The sequence below is a fragment of the Nothobranchius furzeri genome, chromosome 2 (genome assembly GCF_043380555.1).
Source record: "Nothobranchius furzeri strain GRZ-AD chromosome 2, NfurGRZ-RIMD1, whole genome shotgun sequence".
NCBI lineage: Eukaryota > Metazoa > Chordata > Actinopteri > Cyprinodontiformes > Nothobranchiidae > Nothobranchius > Nothobranchius furzeri.
In genome coordinates, this window is record NC_091742.1 from 4,259,201 (window position 1) to 4,283,277 (window position 24,077).

The 24,077-nt window shown below is 40.9% G+C and overlaps 3 protein-coding genes across 3 annotated transcripts; 1 reads left to right on the top strand and 2 right to left on the bottom strand.

Moving 5' to 3' along the window:
• The first annotated feature begins 326 nt into the window (after positions 1-326).
• Positions 327-8,788, top strand: acss1 (acyl-CoA synthetase short chain family member 1). Its single transcript, XM_015947265.3, has 14 exons — positions 327-777; positions 962-1,058; positions 1,126-1,325; positions 1,446-1,621; positions 1,737-1,889; positions 1,974-2,121; positions 2,406-2,543; positions 3,211-3,303; positions 7,069-7,181; positions 7,501-7,627; positions 7,698-7,825; positions 8,008-8,071; positions 8,154-8,275; positions 8,345-8,788. Exons 1-14 carry the CDS (start codon positions 462-464, stop codon positions 8,510-8,512), a joined length of 2,043 nt encoding a protein of 680 aa, XP_015802751.3. The 5' UTR covers positions 327-461; the 3' UTR covers positions 8,513-8,788.
• Positions 8,789-8,862: 74 nt separating this feature from the next.
• abcd4 (ATP-binding cassette, sub-family D (ALD), member 4) lies at positions 8,863-18,090 on the bottom strand. The gene is made up of 19 exons (XM_015947267.3): positions 17,837-18,090; positions 17,530-17,648; positions 17,132-17,259; positions 15,834-15,973; positions 15,578-15,694; positions 15,282-15,407; positions 15,047-15,097; positions 14,144-14,238; positions 13,945-14,066; positions 13,094-13,185; positions 12,935-13,024; positions 12,648-12,853; positions 12,397-12,488; positions 12,284-12,320; positions 12,105-12,154; positions 11,963-12,015; positions 11,808-11,884; positions 11,613-11,728; positions 8,863-9,125 (listed from the first exon to the last, which is right to left on the bottom strand). Exons 1-19 carry the CDS (start codon positions 17,875-17,877, stop codon positions 9,024-9,026), a joined length of 1,854 nt encoding a protein of 617 aa, XP_015802753.1. The 5' UTR covers positions 17,878-18,090; the 3' UTR covers positions 8,863-9,023.
• A 1,458-nt stretch (positions 18,091-19,548) lies between these two features.
• On the bottom strand, positions 19,549-22,811 carry sgpp1a (sphingosine-1-phosphate phosphatase 1a). Its single transcript, XM_015947268.3, has 3 exons — positions 21,932-22,811; positions 20,611-20,700; positions 19,549-20,236 (listed from the first exon to the last, which is right to left on the bottom strand). Exons 1-3 carry the CDS (start codon positions 22,577-22,579, stop codon positions 19,685-19,687), a joined length of 1,290 nt encoding a protein of 429 aa, XP_015802754.1. The 5' UTR covers positions 22,580-22,811; the 3' UTR covers positions 19,549-19,684.
• Positions 22,812-24,077: the final 1,266 nt, after the last annotated feature.

Here is a 24,077-nt window from a genome sequence, read left to right on the forward strand (position 1 = left end):
CTGGATCATCTTCTGAGAGTGTCATGGCCATTTGCTTAGTGGTTCATAAAACATTTTCATAAAGAAAAGCAAAAACATTATCATCCACCTTTCTGCAGAGGTGGTTTTAGCACATTATGGAGCATAAAGTATAGCTGCTTTGAGGAAATGAATAGGAAATTCTCAAATATCCTAAAACGTGTATATTTTGCACATTGTATGCAACCACCCAGAAAAATTAGTTAAATCCGGTGAAATCCGACTTTTAGGGCCGAAAATGTGTCGTCGGAGGAGGACTTGCCCCCGCCCTTGAACGCATCACTCCTCAAGCCCTTCCTCTCGGGACTTCCCAAGTTTTCCGCAACAAGAAAAAAGAAGCAAGCGCAGGGTTTCCGAGATATCGCAAGTAATCCTTTTATTTACAGTTGCGGAAATGATTTGCACACTGAACCCGAACGGCGCAGAGAGCTTTCACTAACAGTATGCGACTTCCTGGCAGATGCACTTTGAAGTACGTCGCTGCTTCTCTCGGTCGTCGTGGCGTCTTCGCATCCCGCCTCAATGTTTTGCGCCGAAACAGCTGGAACGCCGCGGAGTTCATGCCGGAGGCGGCGGGCTTCGAGGGAGTGTCGGGCCGGGACGAGCTGCAGGAGTACTCGGTCTCCAACAGCGAGAGCTTCTGGGCCGCTGTGGCCCACCAGAGGCTGAGCTGGATCCGACCGTTCCGCACCGTGCAGGACTGCGACCTGAGCCGGGGGAGGATCAAGTGGTTCGAGGGAGGGAAGCTGAACGTATCCGGTGAGAGTTCTGTTTTTGACGTTTATAAACAATAAAAATGGCTCATTTTTGAGAAGACAGTAAATGCAGCGTCATATAAACCAATCATCACATCAATTCAAACAGCGCCCTGAACGCACCACGTGATAAGCGGGACAGTAGGTGACGTCGCTGCCTCTTGTTTATTGTTTGTGTTCACGTGCAGTGAACTGTTTGGATCGCCACGTGCACACCTGTCCAGATAGGGTGGCCCTGATCTGGGAGAAGGATGAGAAGGGGTCAGAGGTCAGGTACACCTACAGGTGAGTGATATGGGGGTCATGGCAGTTCACTGGTGTAGTGATCGTGTCATCAGTGTGTCTTTTGCAGAGAGTTACTGGAGATGACCTGTCGTGTTGGGAATCTGTTGCGGCGACACGGTGTGACGAAGGGGGACTGTGTCACCATCTACATGCCCACCTGCCCTCTGGCTGTGGTGTCCATGTTGGCCTGTGCACGAATCGGTGCCGTTCACAATGTGGTGTTCGCAGGCTTCAGTGCAGAAGCGCTGGCGGAGCGAATAAGGGATGGTGAGACCTGCTGATGACTGCCTGGAGAACAGATTTACACAATGCATCCCACATCTGGTGTCAGATAGATTTTGTGTTGAAATGACTGCAGCTTTAAAGGTTTATTTCATTTCTTCCTAGCCGAGTCCAGCACCGTCATCACTGTGAACCAGGGACTTAGGGGGGGAAAAGTCACCGAGCTGAAGAAGACGGTGGACACAGCCGTGCAGAGCTGTCCGACAGTACGGCAGGTGTTTGTTGCCACGAGAACAGATAATCCAGTCACCATGGGAGCCAAGGATGTCGCCATGGAGGAGGTAAGAACCGAGTGAGACAATCTGATCTGATCACTTGTGTGTTCTGGGATAAAAATGGCTGCTTTAGTTTGGTTTTCTTCAGCTGGTTAACAGAAAAAGTAACTTTGTGCTGCAGGAGATGCTAAAGGAGGACGTGGTGTGTGAACCTGCAGCAATGGACAGTGAGGACATCTTGTTTCTGCTTTACACATCGGGCAGCACGGGGAAGCCCAAAGGTCTCGTTCACACACACGCCGGATACCTGCTGTATGCTGCTCTCACACACAAGGTAAAACAAACATTCCTGGTCTCAAAACGCAGCTGTGAGCTGATTTTCCTCACTTTTTATCCCAATCTGATGTCTCATCTCCAGTACGTCTTCAGTTACCAAGACGGTGACGTGTTTGGCTGTGTGGCAGACATCGGCTGGATAACCGGACACAGTTACACCGTCTACGGACCCCTGGTCAATGGAGGAACCACTGTTCTGTTTGAGAGCACTCCAGTTTACCCCGACCCAGGTTCACATGCCACACAATAGAATTTCCTTAGCTCAAAAGTGTTAAAGCAGCACAGCTTATAGGTAATAAGCAACCAAAGATAAAAGTAAAACTATAAAAGGATTAAAACGTGCAACCTTGGTGTGCTTTTCCTGGAGTTCTGTCTATGATTAACCTTTTACAGCTGGGTTTAGTGGTGTCTTTCACACTGGAATCTGTGAGTTTTAGTGTATAAATAGGAGCCAGGGTCACAGATGTTCACAAAATAGAAATCATTTAATATAAACATGATATTTGATCCACAGGGAGATACTGGGACATGGTTGAGAGGCTTAAGATCAACCAGTTCTACGGAGCTCCCACGGCAATCCGCCTGCTCATCAAGTACGGAGACCAATGGGTGAAGAAGTACGACCGCTCCACCCTCAAAACCCTTGGCTCTGGTATGTGAAATGTGATCCTCTGAAATAGGGAAGTAGGAGAAATGTGTGACTTATGGTGCTCATTTGTGCTGCTGAGTTAAGGTGTTTCTGCAAGATTTTAATGTGCAAATTCAGTTTGGAGCATCTATTTAGCCAGTTTACTTCAAATTTCAAAGTTTAGCCTGATTTTGTTTTGCAGGAAAGAATTCTGATGAAAGGTGAGACACACGTGTTAATTTAGGAAGCTCCATGCAGGAACTAGTCCAGCAGAGCTTACTGCTAAAAGAAAACACGTGTGTGTGCGTCTGTTAGCTCAAGAAATAAGAGCATTTGGAAGTTTTACACTTATTTATCTTGTATGTGCATGGAAAGTTTTGCAAAAATCATTGCACTCAGACCTGTTTGGAACAAAAAATAGTGAGCAGCTTCAAAGTGATACTACAGGATATTCATGTGCAGCAAACTCACAAGTGTTTGTATTTGCAACTGGCTGATGTTATGGTGGAAAAGGCACCCGCTGAGATTCTTGTTTATATTTCACAGAACTAAGGTTCTTGGATAAATTCAGAAACAAACTGAAAGCTGCTTCCACTTCCAAGACTGCGTCTGATATTTGAGTAAAAAAATTGATATGAGATTAAAGTAAGTGCCAACGTTATACGATTAAGGTGTCCTTGTGTGTTTGCAGTTGGGGAGCCGATCAACACAGAAGCGTGGGAGTGGTACCACAGGGTGGTGGGGGACGGACGCTGTCCTGTCGTGGACACCTGGTGGCAAACTGGTAATGAGGGGGGTTAGGGTTAGGCTTTAGTTTTTCTTTTGAATCAATATCTAAACCGTAATGATTGTTTTTAACTTTGTTAAAATCACTTGTATTTAATGAAGTTTTAAAAATTGCTATTAAAATCAAATATCTGTAAAGGATCACAGTGTAGCGGGGTATCCGCAGGTCCTTAAAAAGTCAAATGAGCTTTTCCAAATTTAAGGCCTTAAAAATCCTTAAAAATAACAAATAATCCTTAAATACAGTTTCCAAAGGTCTTAAATTACCAAAGACGCAATAAACAAGATTCTTTTATTTCTATAAAATTTTCGTGAATTTCTAGTTAGTGTTCAGCATTTTTGGTGTATGATTTTGGCGTAAGCGGAACCGTACACGTTCAGTTGGTTGTGAATGGGGGTTATTTTTAGATGAGCACATTAGCTGGTTAAGCTAGTGGGAGCTTGCGCCATGGGGAAGTGCAAGTTTAATGGTAACTGGATGGCTAATCCCACGTTTGCGACGGGGTTAGCACCATTTCCAGGCAATAGCTGGAAATTATCGCTTAAATTTGGTCAAAGTGGCCTTAAAAAAGGTCTTAAAAGTCTGAAATTTGGCTCCCTTACCCTGCAGGGAGACAGTTTTCTGCACAGGTTTTGTCTTGTTCCTGCAAACAGAAGCTTAAAATCCAAGTGGTGCTCGCTGCAGAACCACAAAGGTGGAGCTGCACCAGAAGGTGGAGCTGCACCAGGGTCAGCCCCACCCATTCCAGAGTCAGCCCCGTCCATTCCATCAGAGTCAGTACAATTCCTTCCAGTTGTCAGACTTGATAGCATTCTGGAACCAAAGAGGGTTTTATAGCTAAAAAATACAAGATTGAGGACGGAGGTGAGAAGTTAACTGAACAGTTTTTGTAAAGGTTCTATATAATTAAAAATCTAACTTTTGGAACTTTTTTATCATGTTATATTGTCATTTCCTCATAAGAAACACGCCAAAGCCATTTTTGGCCTCATTCATGCATTTTCCTCCCATCTCAGCTTCAATTTGGTCTCCTCCCCTGAAGTGGGTCTGGTCTTGGTTCTCAAATCTGGACATTCTGTGAATTTTCTGACAAATTATTTCTGAAATGTCTTCTACTGAGACACCGCCAATAAACCATACATCCCATCTCCAAAGACACACTGGATAGTACAATTACATGTAACACCACTTACTTCATATCAGATGTGGTGGGGTAGAGGCTATGGAGGCAGGTTGGCATATAGTTTTGCGCAGGTTCGACTCCCAGTGGCAGAAATCTTAGGTAGATTACAACCCCTTTTCTTAATTTCTAGCTACACTTGCCAGTACTATGTTTACAACAATTTACTGGTATACCGTTTACAATACAATGACTAATGTGTTTATTTATTTATTCGTTTATTTAGCCAGTGTGAGTCCATTTGTGAGCAGAGTTTCAACTAAAATGCTGTTTAGGAACGACCAAATTCAAAGAACTTTTAGAGACATAAATATTTTGCTGAAAATAAACATTACAACTAAAATATAAACAAATTCAATGTTTCAGCTGGGTAAATAGAGTGATGCCGACCTCACCGAGAATCGAACCAGCATCAGCTGAGGGGGAAGCAAAATTTGTTTCAGATGATCGTACCACTGGACTACCAGAGCACATTGGTCATTCACTCATGCTATTGCCCCATATTATTGTTAAAGCGGCTGTGGGCATATATCTGCTAAAATAAATCGTTTCATTTCAAGATGTATTCAGGCTTTGTCATGTAGCAAGTTATATTTATCCTGTTTAATTGGAGCATTAACATTTGTAAAGTAGTAACAGCCATAATTCATGTGGGTCAGGTTAGTTTGCGATGAAGTTGGAAAACAAAAACGGAAGTCAGTGGGCTAGGCTGAGTTTGCGTGAATGGGCGGGGCTGACCCTGGTGCAGCTCCACCTTATGGTGCAGCTCCGCCTTTGTGGTTCTGCAGCGAGCACCCTCTCTTAAAATCTCCTGTTTTTAAAAGTTTTTGTTTGTGAACGTTCTTCATTTTCTGTCCGATCTGCGTTTTCTTCAACATGGCTGTGATCAGGATTTACTCACATCTGGGATCCATAAACACCAGCTGGTGACGTTTGTAAAAATGGTGTTCACAACTTTCTCATTAGTTGTTGGTCTATTTGAGCTTGTGATGAAAGCAGATCCTGTTTGGCCCAGCAAAGGATTGGTTCCATATAAAAGCACAGCTGATATAGAACCATAGAAAGTGAGCCAACAATAGAGGTCGGCTGATTTGTGGCATCTTGTATATTAAAAATAGCCTAGAAATTGAGACAAACTGTAGCAGTGGCAAAAGATCGGTCTAGCTGGTCTACCATTGGCCCAACTAATTTAAAGTCGGCCAGTCGTGCTGCTCTGTTTGTAGAGAGACGTTGGGTGGGATTTTTATTTATTTATTTATTTATGGTTGATTTGGACTCTGGTTTTCTTTAGACATGAGCAGATAGAGGTTCTTCTTATTTGACAGACTGCCCCATTGATGGATTTCCATAGCGATGAATACATCACATGGTTCTTTGCTCTGATTGGCCCTAGCACTGTCCAATTGCATGCAGAGGCATTTTGAAAGACAACCGTCGATTCTGCCCCTGTGACTGAGCTCTGTCTATGGGTTGTGGCCAAACTACATATTTACATACACAGGATGTCTTGCCAGGCAATAAAACTGGTTTAATAAAAATGATGTTGATTGGGACACAGTACACCCAACTTCACTTCTAAAGTTACACCAGAACTGCTGCACCTAGCTTATAAAGGTACAAAATGTCAACATGTTGTTAATCAGCTGGTTTTTGCTAATAAAGGCAGTTCTGTGGACGGACACCAAACCCAACTAACACTATTTGTTTCATCCTCCACCCATCTTAATCAGATTAATAACCAAATGGAGCAAAACCTGCATTAATTACCGTACAAATGGCAAAAGTCTATTACTGATGATAATTAAACATCACAGCATCACGAGTTTAAGAGTCACAGACACAGATATGACCCAAATACCCTACTTTGCTAAAACGGATTATGTTGTGGTATTTTCGTGGACTAGTGTTTTCAATTAGGGCTAAGTGGCATTATTCATAAATGCCATTTGCTTGATCCGGAAGCAAGTAGTCAGTTCAGAGAGGGAAAATGAGTTGGTGTTGGCGAACAAATTTGGGTCAAACAAGGTCGAGGAGATAAGATTGGAAACATTGATCGATGCAACAGTTTGTTTCTTTCTCTAAAAAGCTAATAATCTTGATGATTAGATGTAAAAATGATTGTAATGTGACTGCAGGTCACGCCCGTTCCTAATGCCTTTGTGGTGTCATCATCTGGTGTGTCCTCATTTTTTTATCTGGTCCTCTCGGCTGATTCCAGCACTGATGCCACCAACACCATGAGGCGGATTACCAGAGCCTCGGGGGTGCATCTAATTGCATTTATTTACTTATCATGGCTGTACTTCCATAATCTGCATCTGGAGCCATGAGAAGGGCTTGTGTCATTTTCAAAAACCAGCTTTTTTTTGTAAAGGACACCGCGACTCTGGTCAAATATTTCATGTTTAAGAATTTGTCTTTGAAATGCTTTCAACTTTAAAGTTTACCCCAAAAACCAGAGAGGTCAAGACTGGTAATTATGGGTAAAGTTGGAATTCAGTATAGTATAAAACTTTATCGGTTCCTGTGTAATTCAACAATGTGGTATTTGTACTAAACTCTTGTCTGCTGTTTGTCCTCAGAAACGGGTGGCATTTGCATCGCCCCAAAGCCATCAGATCCAGATGCAGCAATTGTCCCGGGGATGGCCATGAGACCCTTCTTTGGTATCAAGCCGGTGCTCGTAGATACCGAGGTGTGTGTGTGTGTGTTTTAGCCCTGGGAATGTTGGATGGTTGAGTATGGTAAGGAGATGAAGGTCAGAATGGGATTATAAAATAGTCACCAGCTGTGCTCTCAGCCATCAGCCAAACGCCCTAAAAAACAACAACCTGTTTTTGTTGGAGTTGTTTTAGCTAATTTCCTCAAACTGATCCACCTTCATCAACCGTTTAACGATGTTTCAGATTCATAACCAAATATACGATGTTTATTTTCACTAAAGCTTGTACCAACAACAGTTTAATTGGTCAAATTACATTAGTAAACTGATTTGGCTGTTTTATCTCCTCCAGGGTAAAGTCTTGACTTCTAACAACACATCTGGAGCTCTGTGCATGGCTCAGCCTTGGCCCGGTATGGCCAGATCCATTCACAACAACCACCAGCGGTTCCTCGAGACATACTGCCAACCGTATCCAGGTAGAACGCGATGTGTTCAGGGACCAAAGGCTTTTTGTTTTCACAAGAAAAACTCTGGATCCTTCTGCAGGATTTTTCTTCACTGGTGACGGCGCCTTTCGTTCTGAGGACGGGTACTATCAGATAACAGGACGCCTCGATGATGTCATCAACGTGAGTGGACACAGGATAGGGACAGCGGAGATTGAAGATGTAGTGGTGAGTTCAAATGAATCTGACAGACAATCTCACACGGTTAATCATTTATTTCAAAATCAACAATTTACAGCTTAAATTTCATTCAGTATTTAAATTTGTTATCATTTAACCAAATTTTCACTAATGGCTTCACCGTAACCCATAAAACATGCTCGACACTTTGATTGTGACGTCTTTGACAGAATCAGTGTTCTTTGGTGGCTGAGTCCGCCGTCATCGGATACTCGCATAACATCAAAGGACAAGGTAAATAACGCTCTTCTTTTATAGTAAACATGTTTGTTTTTTCAGTGTACAAACACAGTCAACAGGCCTCTTCATTTATCAGGTGTGTATGCCTTCGTGGTGCTCAAAAAGGGCGTGGAGGTTCAGGAGGCAGATTTGGTCAAACAGCTCAGCAACATTGTGTCTGAAAAAATCGCCAAGTACGCGTCTCCGGACTTCATTCAGGTATCAGCGTTCCGATTATTAACGAGAATTTAAAACCAACTTCGCTCAGTAACTTGATTTGTGCCGCAGATTGTGAAACGCCTTCCGAAGACGCGCTCGGGGAAGATCATGCGCAGGGTGCTGAGGAAAGTTGTGGAGTGCGACCTGGAAGGTTTGGGAGACCTCAGCACTCTGGATGATCCCGCTGCCGTTCAGGAGATTCTTGAAGGACACGAAAAGCTCCTGAGTAAAAGATGAGTTTGGGAACAAACGTGGGTAAAAACATTCCAGTTTAAAATATAAATCTAATTTGTGCCTTAAAAGGAGATTTGGATGACCAAACATAGATTTTATCATATTTATGATTGTTTTATGAAATGAAGTAATCAGCTCGTTAAAGACTGTAAAACACTTTAAAGTTGTATTTCCCATTAGATCACTGCATTTTTTTTTATCAGAATTTGCTCAAACAGCTGCAATAACACCACACTGTGCAAAAAAGAAAATTTCAAAATAAAGGACTTTTTAAAAGTACAGTTTGCTGGGTTTTTGTCCTTTTTGGGGGGGAGGTTAGTTTAATAGTTAAAAATAATTAAATTCCCACTTTACCAATTAACAGTTTAGTCAGAACATAAAAATTGAAGGTGCATTTTTCCCTGAGGCTGCCAAACTGGACTGATGGCACCGTGACTGGGAGCACTGGAGCGATACAAACTAAGAGTGTTTCTGCTCTCGTTTCCCACGCTGACGTTTCCTTGCATCGGTGTGATCACGTCGGTTCTTCTCTGATACTGAGGGTCCCACCGGCTCCTTTTAACTTGATTAACTCCCATCGGCCACCTCCACACAGCTTCAGCTGAACATCGTGGTACTGAAAGAATAAAACAAGACTTCACGTCATTTTGAAGATTTTCTTTTTGAAACTAAATTAAATGGCGAAAAAAGTTCCTTAATACTAAATATTTTTTTTCAGCCGTGCATGACGATCCTATGGAAGAGGATTAGAGACACTGAAAAGAAAAAAGATTCTGCTGAGATTGAAGTCAGAATGTCATGTTCTTGTAGGGTTGGTAAATTGACGTTACATTCCACAGTAGCTAAAAATAGATTGTGATGTAATGCAGCAATGCATTGTGGGATGTAGCCCTAGACAAACTAGCATGTATTTTGCACGGGTGCCTATGGGTCTGAGTAACTCGGCTTGTCTCCAAGTTTTATTTTCCTCTCAAAGATGTTGGAGGTGCTAATCGGACTCTAGATACCCGGATCGAATGTCAGAGGGGACATTTTTTACCCGTTTTCCAAAGTCAGGTGAGGTCTGCGACAACATGAACAGCTGGATTTTCAGTATGGAGCAGATCAAGGGGTGCGCGTATAATTGTTTCACACTGTTGTCGGTTGGAAATGTCCTACGTCGGAGAATGATAAGCCGATACAACTAGGGTCTGACCGATATATCGGCCGGCCGATATTGGGGTCATTAACAGCATCGGCTATCGGCCAAAAAGATGGCAGATATTGCGCTACCTATCCAGCAGATGGCGCTAGCTTTATGAACTCATGTTGTGTGGCTCCACTCCTTTGAACTTTGAACACAAATTATTGTTTTGGAACTTTTTATTTTTATTTATTCTTATTTATGTTTCTTATGTGCAATTATTTCCTGTCCAGGGTGAATAAGTTCACCAAGTTAACTTCCACAGAGTGTTACTTTGTTACAAAGCACACGTATTACGTTTTATTTATTGCTGCATTTTTATTATTTTAATATTCTTACAGGGATCTTCTGTCCCTAAACGTGTGTGTGTTGTTTGATTCCCGAGTTAGCCAAGTCAGAAAAAACATTTTGTAACCTGTTGTTTTAGCATAAAGCAATGGAAGGGAAGGCTTGCATTGCACGGTGGCGCAGGAGTTAAGTGCTCGCCCCGTAATCGGACGGTTGCAGGTTCGAGCCCCGCTCAGTCTGTCACTGTCGTTGTGTACTTGGGCAAGACATTTAACCCACCTTGCCTGCTGGTGGTGGTCGGAGGGACCGGTGGCGCCAGTGCTCGGCAGCCTCGCCTCTGTCAGTGCGCCCCAGGGCAGCTGTGGCTACATCATAGCTTATCACCACCAGTGTGTGAATGGGTGAATGACTGATTGTGTTGTAAAGCGCCTTGGGGAGTTCCAGGACTCTAGAAGGCGTTATATCAAATACAGGCCATTTACCTACATAAAAACACTACAGTGTGTGTGAATTCACTTATATTGTTTTATGCTAAACTAAGAAAACCAACTGCAGCCAGATCTTATTGGGCTGGTTATAAAATGCTTTATCTGACTTGTCTAACTCTGGGGAGTCTTAACAAGACACAGTTTTACTGAGTGGTGGAATATTCCTTTAAGTTAAAATGTATTTGTGGAAACCACAGTTAACAAGAAAAACTTCAATGTTAGATTTATGCTGTGACTGCGTTTGTGTGTTCTGTTGTTTTTGAGATCTGCTAAATAAATCTTATTTGCATTACTTGGAAACCCGAGTGAGTTATGGAGACAGTTCTTTGGTGTGTAACAGAGAAATAAGTTAGCATCAGAAAGACAGAGAACGAAGGGTTTAAGCGTAAGAAAATTTTTTCTTTTTTGTGTGAGGGAGATGTATCGGCCATTATATTGGCTATCGGCCTTTGTTAAAAGTTTTATATCGGTATCGGTCCCAAAAAAAGCATGTCAGGCCCTATTTACAACGCTGTCAAATGTGGAGTTATCCAGGAGGCAGTGGTGTAAACAAAGGTCCAGCTGAGCGTCTGTGATTCCAAACGTGGGCAAAGAAGGCTTTTGACCAGAGGTGGGTGGTGTGTCAAAAGTAGTGACGAAATAATAACCCAAGAGTTAGAGAAATGTTTCTTGAGCACTGTGAGTAATGAGTAACTGAGCATAAAACTTTCAATTTTGATTTTTTTAATCCCCATGTTTTTTCAGCTGGTAAATGTGGTTTGTTTGCCTAGCACCCCGCAGCACTTGTGCGGTGACGTCAACTGTCGAATACGCTATTCTGAAAAAAAGAAGTCAGAATCCTGAGACTAATGTCAGAAATGAATTCTAATTTTCTTTTCACCGACGCTAATCCTGTTTAGTATTTTTCTCAGATGTCAGAATTATGTTTTTTTAAGTCAGAATTTTTTTCTTGTTTTTCTATTTTGTGGCCCTGATCCTCAGAAAGGTCAGAATACTTTTTTTCAACTGGCCTTAATCATTTTCCGTACTGATCTTTCTTTTTAATTGCGAGTCCGCTCTAGAACTATTTAGATCTGAACCATCCTCCAAATTTGTAGAAGTTGAATCAGTTCCCAATCCCAGTAAGTTTTCATGTTCAGGCTACCTTTTCCAGGCTGCTACGGTGTCCCAGACTGACCAAAGTCATGCCCAGCTGTTTACACGTCCGGTACAGCTGTGCCTCCACTTCCTCAGTCAAAGCACTGGTGGCTTCGTCTAAAACTGATGGATTAAACAGAAAATGAAAACATGTTCCACATTTCTGGGTTGGTTAGTGAAGCAGGAGTTTGTAGAAACGCACTGGCATATTTTGGCTGCAGGTAGAAGAGTCGTGCAAAGGAGAGACGCTGCATTTCACCTGGAGACAGAACGTCGTACCTGAAGAGGAGAAAAAAACAAACACTTTCAGGTTTGGTGTGAAAGCACGCCGGATGCTTTTGGTGTTTTGGTCCATACCAGTTCCAGTCCACCTTCTCATCCAGCCCACCGGTCCGCTTCAGGAGGCTGGACTGCAGAAAATGATTCATGTTGGATTTATTATCAGAAAGAAATGATGGAATTGTGATTCAAAACTTATTTTAAAAAAAATAGAACTCACCACTCCAGCAAGTTCCAGGAACCGTATAATCCTGTCATCATCCACTGACCCTGGAAACAAAAAAGATGAAAGTCCATTTTTCTCTGTTATAAAATAATATGACATCTTAAATTAAATCCTTTTTTCAGTATAAGTCACAGGTGAAGATGGCCTTTTCTATTCTTTATCAACATGGTTACCTGATGCAGGGTAAATATCCTTCAGTGGGTAGATAACCTGTTGGGAGACGACACAGAAAATAACTCGGTTGTACATTTTTTGTCGAAGACATCTGGACACTGTGTGTTTTGACCTGTTCGCGTAGAGTCCCGTCGGTCATGTAGGGTTTCTGCGGCAGGAAGAGGGTTCCTCTGGGCCCGAAGCACGTGGTCATCTGTATGAAACCTAAGGTCACAAAGGCAGAAGTGAGGGCAGCTTTTTAAATTGTGTATTTTTTAGGCTCCCTGAATGCTTTAAAATAAGTAAAAATGATTTTTTTCCTGATGTTTCTTATTAGTAAAATATTACAGATAATTCTTAGTAAAGTTTAGCTGTAAATCTCACCGCTCTGTGCTTCCCAGAGGCGGTTGAGGACCCGCAGTAGTGATGTTTTTCCAGTGCCCGTGTTCCCCACCACCAGCAGGTGAGTGCCCTGACTGATTTTTAGGCTCAGGTCTTCCACTAGCAGCTGGTCCGAGAACGGAGACTTGTAGGACAAATGGTCCAGAATGAAGGCCGTGTCGACAGGGCCCGCGTGGACATTAAAGTCACTGTGTAGAAAGTTAACATGAAAAAAAGATCTTTTTTAAAAACAAAGCCTGTTCGCTAAACCATCTCAACCTTATAATGACCTGTCAAAGTCGTAGCTCTCCCCTGATGCGGGGTCGTAGTCGCACTGCATCCGTAGGATGTCATCCATCACCTCCATCAGCTCTCCAATCCTAACCAGCAAACAGATTCAGTGACACAAATCCTGCTGCTCTTCTGTATTATGTAGCTCAGAGCGATACCTGTGGGTGTATCCAGCCACGTCTGACAGAGTAGTTGACAGGTCTATTAGCTGTGTGAAGCCATTTATCAAGTAGATGCACACAAAGGCGTTCTGAACACAAATGATGCTGAATTAAAGGAGTAAAAGACAAAAACAACACCGGGCCACACCATTATAGTAAACACGTTACTCCTACAGATGTGGTGCTATAAATCTGACCTAAAATGTTTATAGAAGTATGAACTGGCTCCACCAAGTGGCTAAACTAGAAACAGCAGTTCTAATTTCTTTAGTTACTCTGCAATTTTTTCTATTAATTGAATCCAGAAAGTAATTATAAGCCGGATTATATCCCAAACAACATTTAATATTTTTTTGTTTCACTAAGAACCCCGGTGTTTTGCAATAAAGAGATAAAAACACTTGATATTAACGTGAAATGGGTGAAAGTTCTGCCATTTTGTTATTGTTCACACTGTAAAATCTAATTAGTTCAGCTTACTCGAAAAGAGCATGCAAACTGATTAAGATTATAAGTACATGGGACTAGGTACTTATGTGTTTTACAAAGTAAAATGTACTAAATAACAAGGTAAATTAAGACAAACTAGTGCTAATTACTAAGAAGTTTGTTTAGTTAACTATTTTTCTGAGTTGCATATACTTCAGTAGCAGTAAACTAAGTAATTTTAAAGTATGTGGTACTAGTTTGAGTTATAGTAACTTACATTTAAGTGTATTTTACTTTGTATGCATTAGTAGCTCCAGCACAAATTCCTAGTGCCTTGTACTTGTTATTTTAAGTGGTTCAGCTTCAGCTACATGTTGATAAAGAAAAAGGTCAGTTTAAATAGGAAAACAACAGCCTACCTTACTGATCAGTGCACTAAGTTCACCAGCAGTGAGACCGTCATAAATACCGGTGAAGATAGGAATGGCGATTATGATGTAGCTGAGGAAACCTCCGAGGTAATCAAAGGTGTTCACCCCAACTGAGACAAGATCAGTCACAGATTAACCCGCCGGTCGGTCAGAAACAGATGTGAGTGGAGCGCATTCAGGTTCTTACTATAAAGCCACAGCTCTTTGTTGATGAGACTCTTCTGAGTTTGAAGCAGTGCCTGAAGTCTTCGGTCCGTTCTCATGTGTTCCACTATTCCAGCTCTAAAACAACACAAGCATTATTCCAGACTGCTTCTTAGTGGGATCCAATGTCCATACAGATGTGTTTTTGTCATGAAGCTTGGATGAATTGATTTGATAAATTAAAGGCACACTAAGTAGTTTTAGCTAGCACCCCCTAGAGTCCGTTATTAATTCACTTTAGTAAAACCGAAAGTGAAACTTATCGTTTTTCCTTTAAACCCTTAATCTAACAGCTGAAATGTCTCCTCAGCCTTCATTTGTGTCTACAGGAGCGGTTCATCACTAAATAAAACAAATCAGCTGTGGTCATGATCTAAAACATGCAGGAAACGTGCTGGAAGCAGACTGCAGCACCAGGTATGTCAGCTCCACTTTTCTAATGACTAACAAGGACCGGTCCAGACACTCTGAAGTTGCAAGTGAGGTATTCTGGCTACAGGGGGAGTGGGGTCTGAGTGACATTTCATTAAGCCTGAAAATGGTATTTTAGCATCAAGAAAATGATTGAAAAATATGAAAAAGTTGCACAGTGTCCCTTTAAATCAAATATATGGAGTTTTCCCCCCTAAAAAGGTACAGAAAAATGCAATGCACTTTAAGCCCCTAATGATGAGCAGCACTCAATTCCTATTGCATGGGGCTCTGCAGGATGGTGCGGACTTAGCAAATAAAAATCGACATATTTATATCACAGTGCAGGGTCAGACTATCACGTTTACGGGTTTTTAAAAAGCCATAATTCCTGAAAGGGGACACATTTCCGGATTGCTGCTTAAATGCATGTGTTGCACATGAAAGCATCAAACAAATGTTGTGTGTGCCTCACCTGTAGAAAGCTGCAGACTCTGCATTGACACGGACTTGCATGTGCTTAAATCTGAAAAGGAAAAAAGCTGCAAATTTTATCTGTAAACAGGCTTTTTCCTGATTGACCCAAAGTGTAACTCGAGTGGAAAGTGATGCACATCCTGTTCCAGAATCCACAAATACTTCCTTTCAATTAAAGACAGACTCCCATCATAATAAACAATGGGGCTTTGGGCTCTGCGTGTTTAAGGTACCTGAAGTCCCCCTCCAGTTTTTCCTGCTCAAACAGGGTCGACACAATCGGACCCATGAGGATTTTATTGGCGATAGTTCCAACAACAAAGTACCCAAAAATACTCACAGGACCGATCCAGCCAGTGCTGCAAATTAAAAAGATTTGTTTAACCTCTTAAAAATACAAATCTGTTGCACAGAACATCAAAGGTATACCACTAAATATGCAGATCAGTGTTAAATAAAGAAAAAAAGCAACAAAAATATTCATTAAATAACTATTTTCTACATCTCGTGGTACCAGAATTGCACTGACCTGTGAAAGCACTGGTAGGTGTAGTAAGAAATGGTGAATGGTGAGATGATCAGGCGACTAGCCATGGTGCTCATCTGCTTACACAACCGCTCTACATCCTGACTGATCCGCTGGTCTCTAGGAGACAAACACATTAACTCTAATAAGTGCAAAAGTTATTCTGCATTAAACATTGATCTTTACGTTCAAACAAAACTGGAACAAATTTATGCATAAAACAAAAAGTGCAGATTAGAGTTCATTATCGGACGCTTACGGGTTATCGATGTCCTCTCGGAGCACGTTGAGTATGTAATAAACTCGGCCCTGGAAGTAGGACAAGTGGAGGCTCTCCGTCAGTGTTCTCCTCCAGCTGACATACATCTGATTACAAATGTACTGGTCCAGACTTTTCAGCTGAGAGAGGGGGAAAAAACAGCATCAAGACCAGTTAAACAACCAGAACGATCTAAAACATTAACTATAATCCAGACAAGAAAGGATTAAATAATTCTATAAAAATTATCATTTTGACATGTAAAATTTCATCAGTTTTGTGAAAAGTTTTGATAGTTCAAGTATCACAGATTGGAAAATCCAAGTGAACACAAACAATTTCAAGTGTGTAAATATGGAGAATAGTCGTGTCAGGCTGCCCTTGTAAAGCTGCTGTTATTGGACCATTTTAAAATGGAACTTGTGCAGTAAAACTTAATAAATTATTGTTTTTTATATCTTAAAAATGACATTTGTTTGAATTGCACATGGGTAAAAGGTGCCAACTTAAGTACACTTTTATGTGCACATTTTTATAACAAAAAGTATTTAACATGAACAGAAAACACTCAAACAAGCACTTCCTGTTTGTGTATGTTTTCTTTACATTTCAAAATCCATCCATCCATCGTCTGAACCCGCTTGCCCATGCAGGGGCACGAGGGGCAGCAGTCAACAGACAATCAGACGGGGTACACCCTGGACAGACTGCCAGTCCATCGCAGGGCAACACAGAGACACACAGGACAAACAACCATGCACACACACACACACACACACTAAAGGATAATCTAGACAGACCAATTAACCTGACAGTCATGTTTTTGGACTGTGGGAGGAAGCCGGGGTACCTGGAGAGAACCCACGCATGCACAGGGAGAACATGCAAACTCCATGCAGAAAGACCCCAGGCCGGGAAGTGAACCCAGGACCTTCTTGCTGCAAAGCAACAATGCTAACCACTGCGCCGCTGTGCAGTCCCACTTTTCAAAATAATAAGGAAAAAACCTCTGGCATAATCTTTACTGATTTAAGCTGAATCTATGACGATTGCTTAGATCGTATCTAACTTATTAACACAAAGGATGGGGTCCAGTTTCTGAAATGATTAACCCAAAGCGTGCCGACTGGTCACAAGCTGCAGAAAGCGATAAAAGGGACAAAAAGTTGACTCTGGTCAAATTCCAGGTTGTAACAATGGAACATATCTATTGGATGTTCTCCTTGTTTAATCCCAATAATGTTCCCATTTGATCAAGGAGTCAATTAGCATCACGTCTCACCGCTAGATCAACTTACTGTTGAGTTGAGTAAAATCAGCACGACAGCTGTTCCCACCAGACTCCTGAAGCCAGAGTCATCTTTGTCTGCCAGCACGTTGTAGAAATGACTGGGGAGGATGCCCACTTGGTAAATGATCAGCTGCTCTGTTGGCAGAAAAAGATTCGTTAGCACATTATTTCGTCAAAAAGAAAGTTCAAATGGAAACTCGTAAAACAGGAAAGAGGTATGGGGCAACAGTTAGAGCTAAAGCAGTTTACGGTCATCGATAACAAACATTTTCTTCAGTAAAAAGAGAGAAAAAAAGCTGAAGTTTCAGTCAATTTTCAACCAGTTTGACCTGATTTAGATAACTTCCCCTGTTGGTGTGACAGTAACTACCCTGCACAAATTCCTTGAGTAACTGCAGGTTTTACCCGTCAGAGTCACACCAAGTAGAGTCCCAAACATCAGGACACTCTGGCTGCTCCATGATGGGAACAGGACCTTCTGGATGCCACAGAACCTCTGAACAAACCTCCAGTCTAATTTTGGCCTGAGATGAAAGAAATAACGGTAAAAGAAAGAAGGATCTTGCAGTTCATATTTGATGATACAATCCTTTTGCTTTACGTCCACACAAAGCCAAAAGGGAAAGCAGACATTGTTTTAGAATGACGTAAAAGCTGAGATGAAACAGTCAAAGCTACCTGCTTGTTAGCTTGTAGATGTAGATTTATTTACCTTTTTGTCCTTCTTCCTTTTGACTTCTCCGACCGAGACATCTGCTACAACACACGGGGGCTGATATCTCAACCCCTCAAAACTAAAGATTTACATAAATTATCTGGATTTTATGTAAAATCACAACGTGGCAAAACCGTCAAGGTAGTTAGCGCATGAATTATAATGAAAACAAATCGATTCAGAACACCCACGAGCGATGATAGTACTTAGCTAGTACAGGTACGAATTTCGTCAAATGTAAATTCAGTTTCTACCACTTGCTGCTGTTTCAGAGCTTCGTGGTTAGTTTTAAATGCGTAATAGTTGATTTCTGCGCTTCTGCTTCAACCGTGTGCGCCTTCAAAAGTGACGTTTTGGTCCGGAGCTGTCAAACTGCGGACTTCCGGTTTTTTGTGTGGCTTCCTTTTTTCAAAATAAAGGTTTCTAACATTTAAAAATCATACCTTATTTTAACATCCTTGACTAAAAAAACTTTCGCTGTTAAATAGGAACTAAACCAATTCAAAAACCTTTTTTTTAGCCTTAAGTAGGCACCCTCATAATCCTTATGATTTGTTGTGAAAATACATTTAAGTCTGGTAAGTCGTTTAATTCTATTAAATATTTTAGTCTATAAAATATTTCTTTAAAAATATCTGTATAAACAGTTTTATTCATTTCTAGGACGAAACGAAGTACTGAGTAATTTATTATCAAACATATGTCAAATTTACTGGTCCAGTGACTAGAAACTTTACATTATTTCATGGATAGGTTTTTATTATTTTTTTGAGTAACCGGAATGTTTACTCAGAGTAAAAAAAGAGAAAATAATGGCACCACAATGAAAAAACAAGTGGTTCTTATGCACATTTATTTGTGTTATGTTTTGAAAAGACAAGAGGAGAACACATGATGGTCTAATGCTGTCATGACAAATGTTGGGAATGAATATTTTCATTTAATGTGAAAATTAGCCATTAATAAAACAATTCAAACCAGTTCCAACAATAGAATCAAAGTTTATACATGCTGTGTTCAATAAGAAGAAATACCTTTGGAAACATTAACAATAAATAGTTTTTAAAAATCATAGAATTTGGGTTTTTCATTTCCAAAGCTACATTTCAGATAACACAGAGCTAAAACCAGTTATCAAAAATATCTCATTTGTTATTCTCTTTATTCAGAATAAAAATAACTTTGTTTTTATGGTGCTGGAAATACTGAAAGAAAGCTAATGACAATGTCATGATCATTAATGTAAAAAATAAAACAAATACCTAAAATTTCTCTCTTCTTTAAAACTAATTTGTAAATTCAGACTTTGTGTTTTGATTTATTTGTGGAGTATTATCAATAAAAGATATTCTGATTAGAGAAATAAACAATAAATCTGACACACACTAAGGTCCAGGTAACACCTAAACATGTTAACAGGTGAATTTTTAAAGGGTAATCCACCTTTTATTGTCAAAATCCTGATTCTTGAGGATTTTACATCCCGCCTTAAGCCAAATGTGACCGATTTTCTTTGTAAATATTGTTACAAATAACAAAAGATGTTTTCGTTCCATCTTTGAGAAAGGTATTTTATAAACTGCTGGAAGTTGTTTTTTTGAATCTATTTATAATTAAATGTATTAGCAGAAAGGGAATGAGCATTTCCCAGATAAGAAATCAAACCCAGATCGATTCTAGTGTTTTTAGAAAGTGCAGGTGTGTTACTAACTAAACTTTGGAAAAGGTAACACTCAGATCAGGTTTGCTGTTGTTTTTTGAAAGTTTGGAAACAATCTAATCTGTTTCAGGCAGAAACAAGAGAATGTTTCCAAGTTCCGTCGACGATCCCAGCGTCAGGACGTATCAGGCAAGGTTCAGGATCCCGAAGAGGACGGGCACAAAGCAGACACAAACAAAACCAACCACGCTGTAGACGATGTAACGGTACGGCAGCTCCACCTTCATGTGCTGCCTCGCCTGCCTGACGTCATCCGAGGGCAGCCCGAACAGCCGACACAAGAACGGAACGGTCACCGCTTTCATAACCATCCTCGTTACGAGGAGCACGACGACTCCAACGAAGAAACGCAGGAGTGAACAGAGCACAAGGCCCGCAGTGAGTGGGCGTAACGTTAGAGGAAGTGAGGAAAGTGGTGGATCCTGCAGAAGCCCCAGCTGATAGTTCACATGAGTGGCCAAAGCGGCTCCTGCCCCGGTTCCCAGAGCCTGAGCCGTGTCGCCCCGAGAGGTGCTCCACGAATCCAGAGAGAAGGCTACGAGCCCCAGGCTCACGTGGGACACAATAATCATGAGTGGAGCGTAGTGGTCCATCATGTAGTAGGTGTCGATGCTGTCCAGGAGGGGCTGGAAGAAGGCAAGAACCAGGAGGCTGTACAGAAAACCAGTGATCACTTCCTGCAACACACACAAAAACCAGAAATGAGTGGAAAAGCAGAAACATTTTAAGTTTTGTACATTTATTTATTCATAATCTTGAAATAAAAGAATGAAAACTGTGCAGCTTTCTGCCCTGAAGGTGGCGCTGTGCTGCACTTGTTCAGTCCGACCCTCCTCACAGTCAACTCAGAAAATCAGGTGAGTTGTTTAACCTGTCTGCTGATTGGACAATGCAGAACATTAACCGTATCTATGAAAATGAGCTGCCAGGTCACATAATCTAATCTAATCTCACCTTTAATTAGTTTATGGTCTCTATTTTCCAAGACTCTGGTGTTCTAATAGAAACAACTGAATAAACCAATGAATGTTTTGATTATTCATCTGCTCACCAGAACAGAGTGCATTCCCATGTAGACTCGGCTCACACAGACCAGGACGCTCCAGCTGAGAGCCACGGAAAACCCGAGCAGGAAGGGATACTGCAGGAGAAGCACAAACACGTTAGCAGATCCAAGATCTTCTCTTCAAATCAGCTGGTACTTTTAAAGAAAGCTGAAGAAACTAAAGTAAAATTAAGCTTTATATGTTTAATTTATACACAAATATGACTGAAGGAACTATTTTCAGGCAACACTGTGAACAAAAACCTTCCATCTGCCTGGTTCAGGCAGGTTGAACAGCTCAAAGCCATTTCGGGTGCTGAACTCGGCCTTTATGCTCACTTCTTGTTTTTTTTTATCCCATCTAGAAAATTATTCTGAGGAAGAAAAACAATTTCTGGGTGCGAGTTTTTAATCCCTCCATCTAAGCACAGCAGCTTCCTATCTGCGTTTCCTCCTCTCACTTCCTTTTTTCATGTCCTCACGATTGGCCTCGCTATCGATTCTGGCTACTTCTGCCATCATCTACCTCCTGATCTCTAAACATGTCATGTTTATTTAATGACCTTCAATTAAAAAAACATCTTGCAATAACAATAAATCAATTGCTTTATCTTTGATACTAGAGAACCTTCTTATGAGGCTTTCCCTGGTATACCTCATCAATACCAGGAAAACAGGCAAACTTTCACTTCCTGTTTGGGGCGTTCGCCATTAGCGATGGTGAGTTTTCACTGATTCAGAATGACAACAATAACCCACACCTTCTCAGCTAAACTTGTTGATAAACTTCAGCTGAGAAATGTTACTTTGCTGTTCTGCAAAAGCAGGTTTCAACATCCGTTTTATTCTCAGAACAAGACTGGATGGCAGAGAAAAGCAAGGATTTGTTCTTTCAGTTACTGAAATTAGTCAGAGGCCACTGGAGGAGGAGAATTAGTGTGTGTGTTGCATCTTTTATTCTTCCTTAGATCCAGTAATCTGTATGGTCATTTTAAAAACACTGATTTAATAAATCCTGCAAATATTTGTCACTTTCTGCTCCTAGAGTTGATTTCTGACATTAGAGACGAAGAGCAACCCTGCTGCTTGCTCCAAGGATGCTATCCTGCATGTTTAGCATGCATCTCTGCTCCAAAACACCTGATTCAAGGACTTAATTACCTGGTCCTGAGAATTCTGCAGAACACTTTTGTTTAAACAAGGTGAAGGAACTAGAGCATGAAGGCCAGCGGTCCTCAGGGTCTGGATAAGAGTGTGTTTTGGTCCAGGATAGGGGTTCATCTGTGTGTGTAAACCTGAGTCACCAGGTTGGTGTTTGGAAACTCACCTGCCACCGTCCATATGTCAGCATGAAGAGGCAGAAAGGTATGGCTGTCCCCGTCATGGCGTGTGTGGAGGGCATGCTGTACTCAGAGTTGTAGAAGACCTCCACCTTCACCACAGGAGGGGAGGCCGGCCGGGACCAGCGGATCATGTCCTTGGTGGACTGTCCCACGAACAGGTTCCAGGCCCAGACCACGATGAGCCTCCTGCTGACCAGAGCATCAATGTTCCAGAAAAGGAAGGGGAAGAAGACGATGAAGAACATCTCGTTGCCCAGCTCAGTCCCAAACGTGAACAGGTAGAAGAGGAACTTGTTGTGGATCAGGAACTCCTGACCCACGTCCCCGGTCAGGGAGTTTCTCCGGAGAGGTTTAGCTCTGGTGGTGTCGTCCTCCTGCATCCCGTTAACCTCAGATACGGATGCATCTCCGTTCCCTACGTCTTCATCAGAGCTATGTCCACCATGCCGCTGCTGCTGGGACCTCTTCCTAATGCCTGCACAGTCCGAGTCCCGCTGTTCACATCCGGACTCGGTCCGCTTCTCCGGAAATGTTCCTTTGACACCGCAGAGTTTCTGAAACCTAGCTACATGGCAGGGGTCTTGGAGATAATTACAAATGTTTACGAACTTATAAACGACACCGTTCGCCATGCCGTTAAATTACCTTTTTGATAAACTATTTCAACAAATAACAGTTTTCTTTATCAATAAATACGAACATTATCAAAGAAGCGAAGCTGAAGTACAGCGATTCATTCCGCTAAACACACAAACACTTTTAGCTAGCACCTGAAGCAGAACTTCTCTACTTGGTTTCTGCATTTAAACCACCGACCTTGTACAGTGGCGTGATCGTATTGGACGGAAACATCCAAAGTCCGCGGCGGTTAACCATTACTTGACGGTATATGAGACTAATTCATACAAGCACCAACCGAATAACTGCGTCAGACCGCTAATAGTGGTTTTGCTCTTCTTCTTTGTTCAAATGAAAGTTAGCCGCCTTCTCTGAAACGATCCAACCCCGCCTTCCAGTGGCCATGTAGGGTATTACATGGTTACGTATGTTAAAGGGGCTGAATCGCAGATATCCATTCTTCCGTTTGTCTAAATTATTTTTGTGTCAACGTTAGTGAACAACTTAAAACATTTTTTTAAATGTTCTATGAAATATATCACTGCTTTTTTCTAATACTTACTGAATAAAATATATTTTGGTTAAATAGAATAGAATAGAATAGAATAGAATAGAATAGAATAAATAGAATAGTCACTCAGCAGCAATTCAATTTGCAATAGGAGCAAAAAGGAGAGTGAAAAATGAATGAAGAGTTAGTAAACAACAATAAAACATAGCATAAAAATACTGAAAAGATTCTAAATACTCAAAGGTTTAAAAAAAATCAAAAATTTTGGATTTAAACACATTTCAAGAACTAAAAAGCTAAATTTCAATCAGATTTTCAAAGAGGGCCTGGAATTTGGGATTAGCTCTCTCAGTGGAACACCCCCAGAAATATTTATAGAGTTTAGTAGTTACATTGTAAAGGTGAAGATGTTTGAAAAGTAGTAAATTTTATTTTGAAATAATTTACAGGAAAAGCTAATTAGCTATGTCTTCTTCAGCTTTATTTAAACACTGTAGTAACATATTCCGTTCGCCAGAGGGGGGAATAATCCATTTCTCGAAAACCAGACTTGAGTTCCCGTTTCCATCAAGTTTACCTAAATAATACATTGTTTTAGACAGAAATTGTTGCCATCAGTCAAATCAAATCAACAATTACAAGTTAATTTTAGAAAATTAATTTAGACAATGCAACCGGTAAAAAAGAAACTACATTTCTATTAGTTAATTGTTATTTTGTTGAAGTCGGTTACATTTCCTTACTTAAAGTAGTTTATTCTTAAACGAAAACGCTTTCATTCTTTTCCTGTTTTAAACAAAAATTACCTTTAAAAAAACATTTAAATGTCTATATATATGTGTGTGTGTTTACTTGATGTAGTTGGGCATTTATTATTATTATTATTATTATTATTATTATTATTATTATCATGATAACAATAATAATAATCATACTACTACTAATAATGAATATATAAAACGGTAAAATATATTTTATTTAAAACATATTTCAAGGAACTC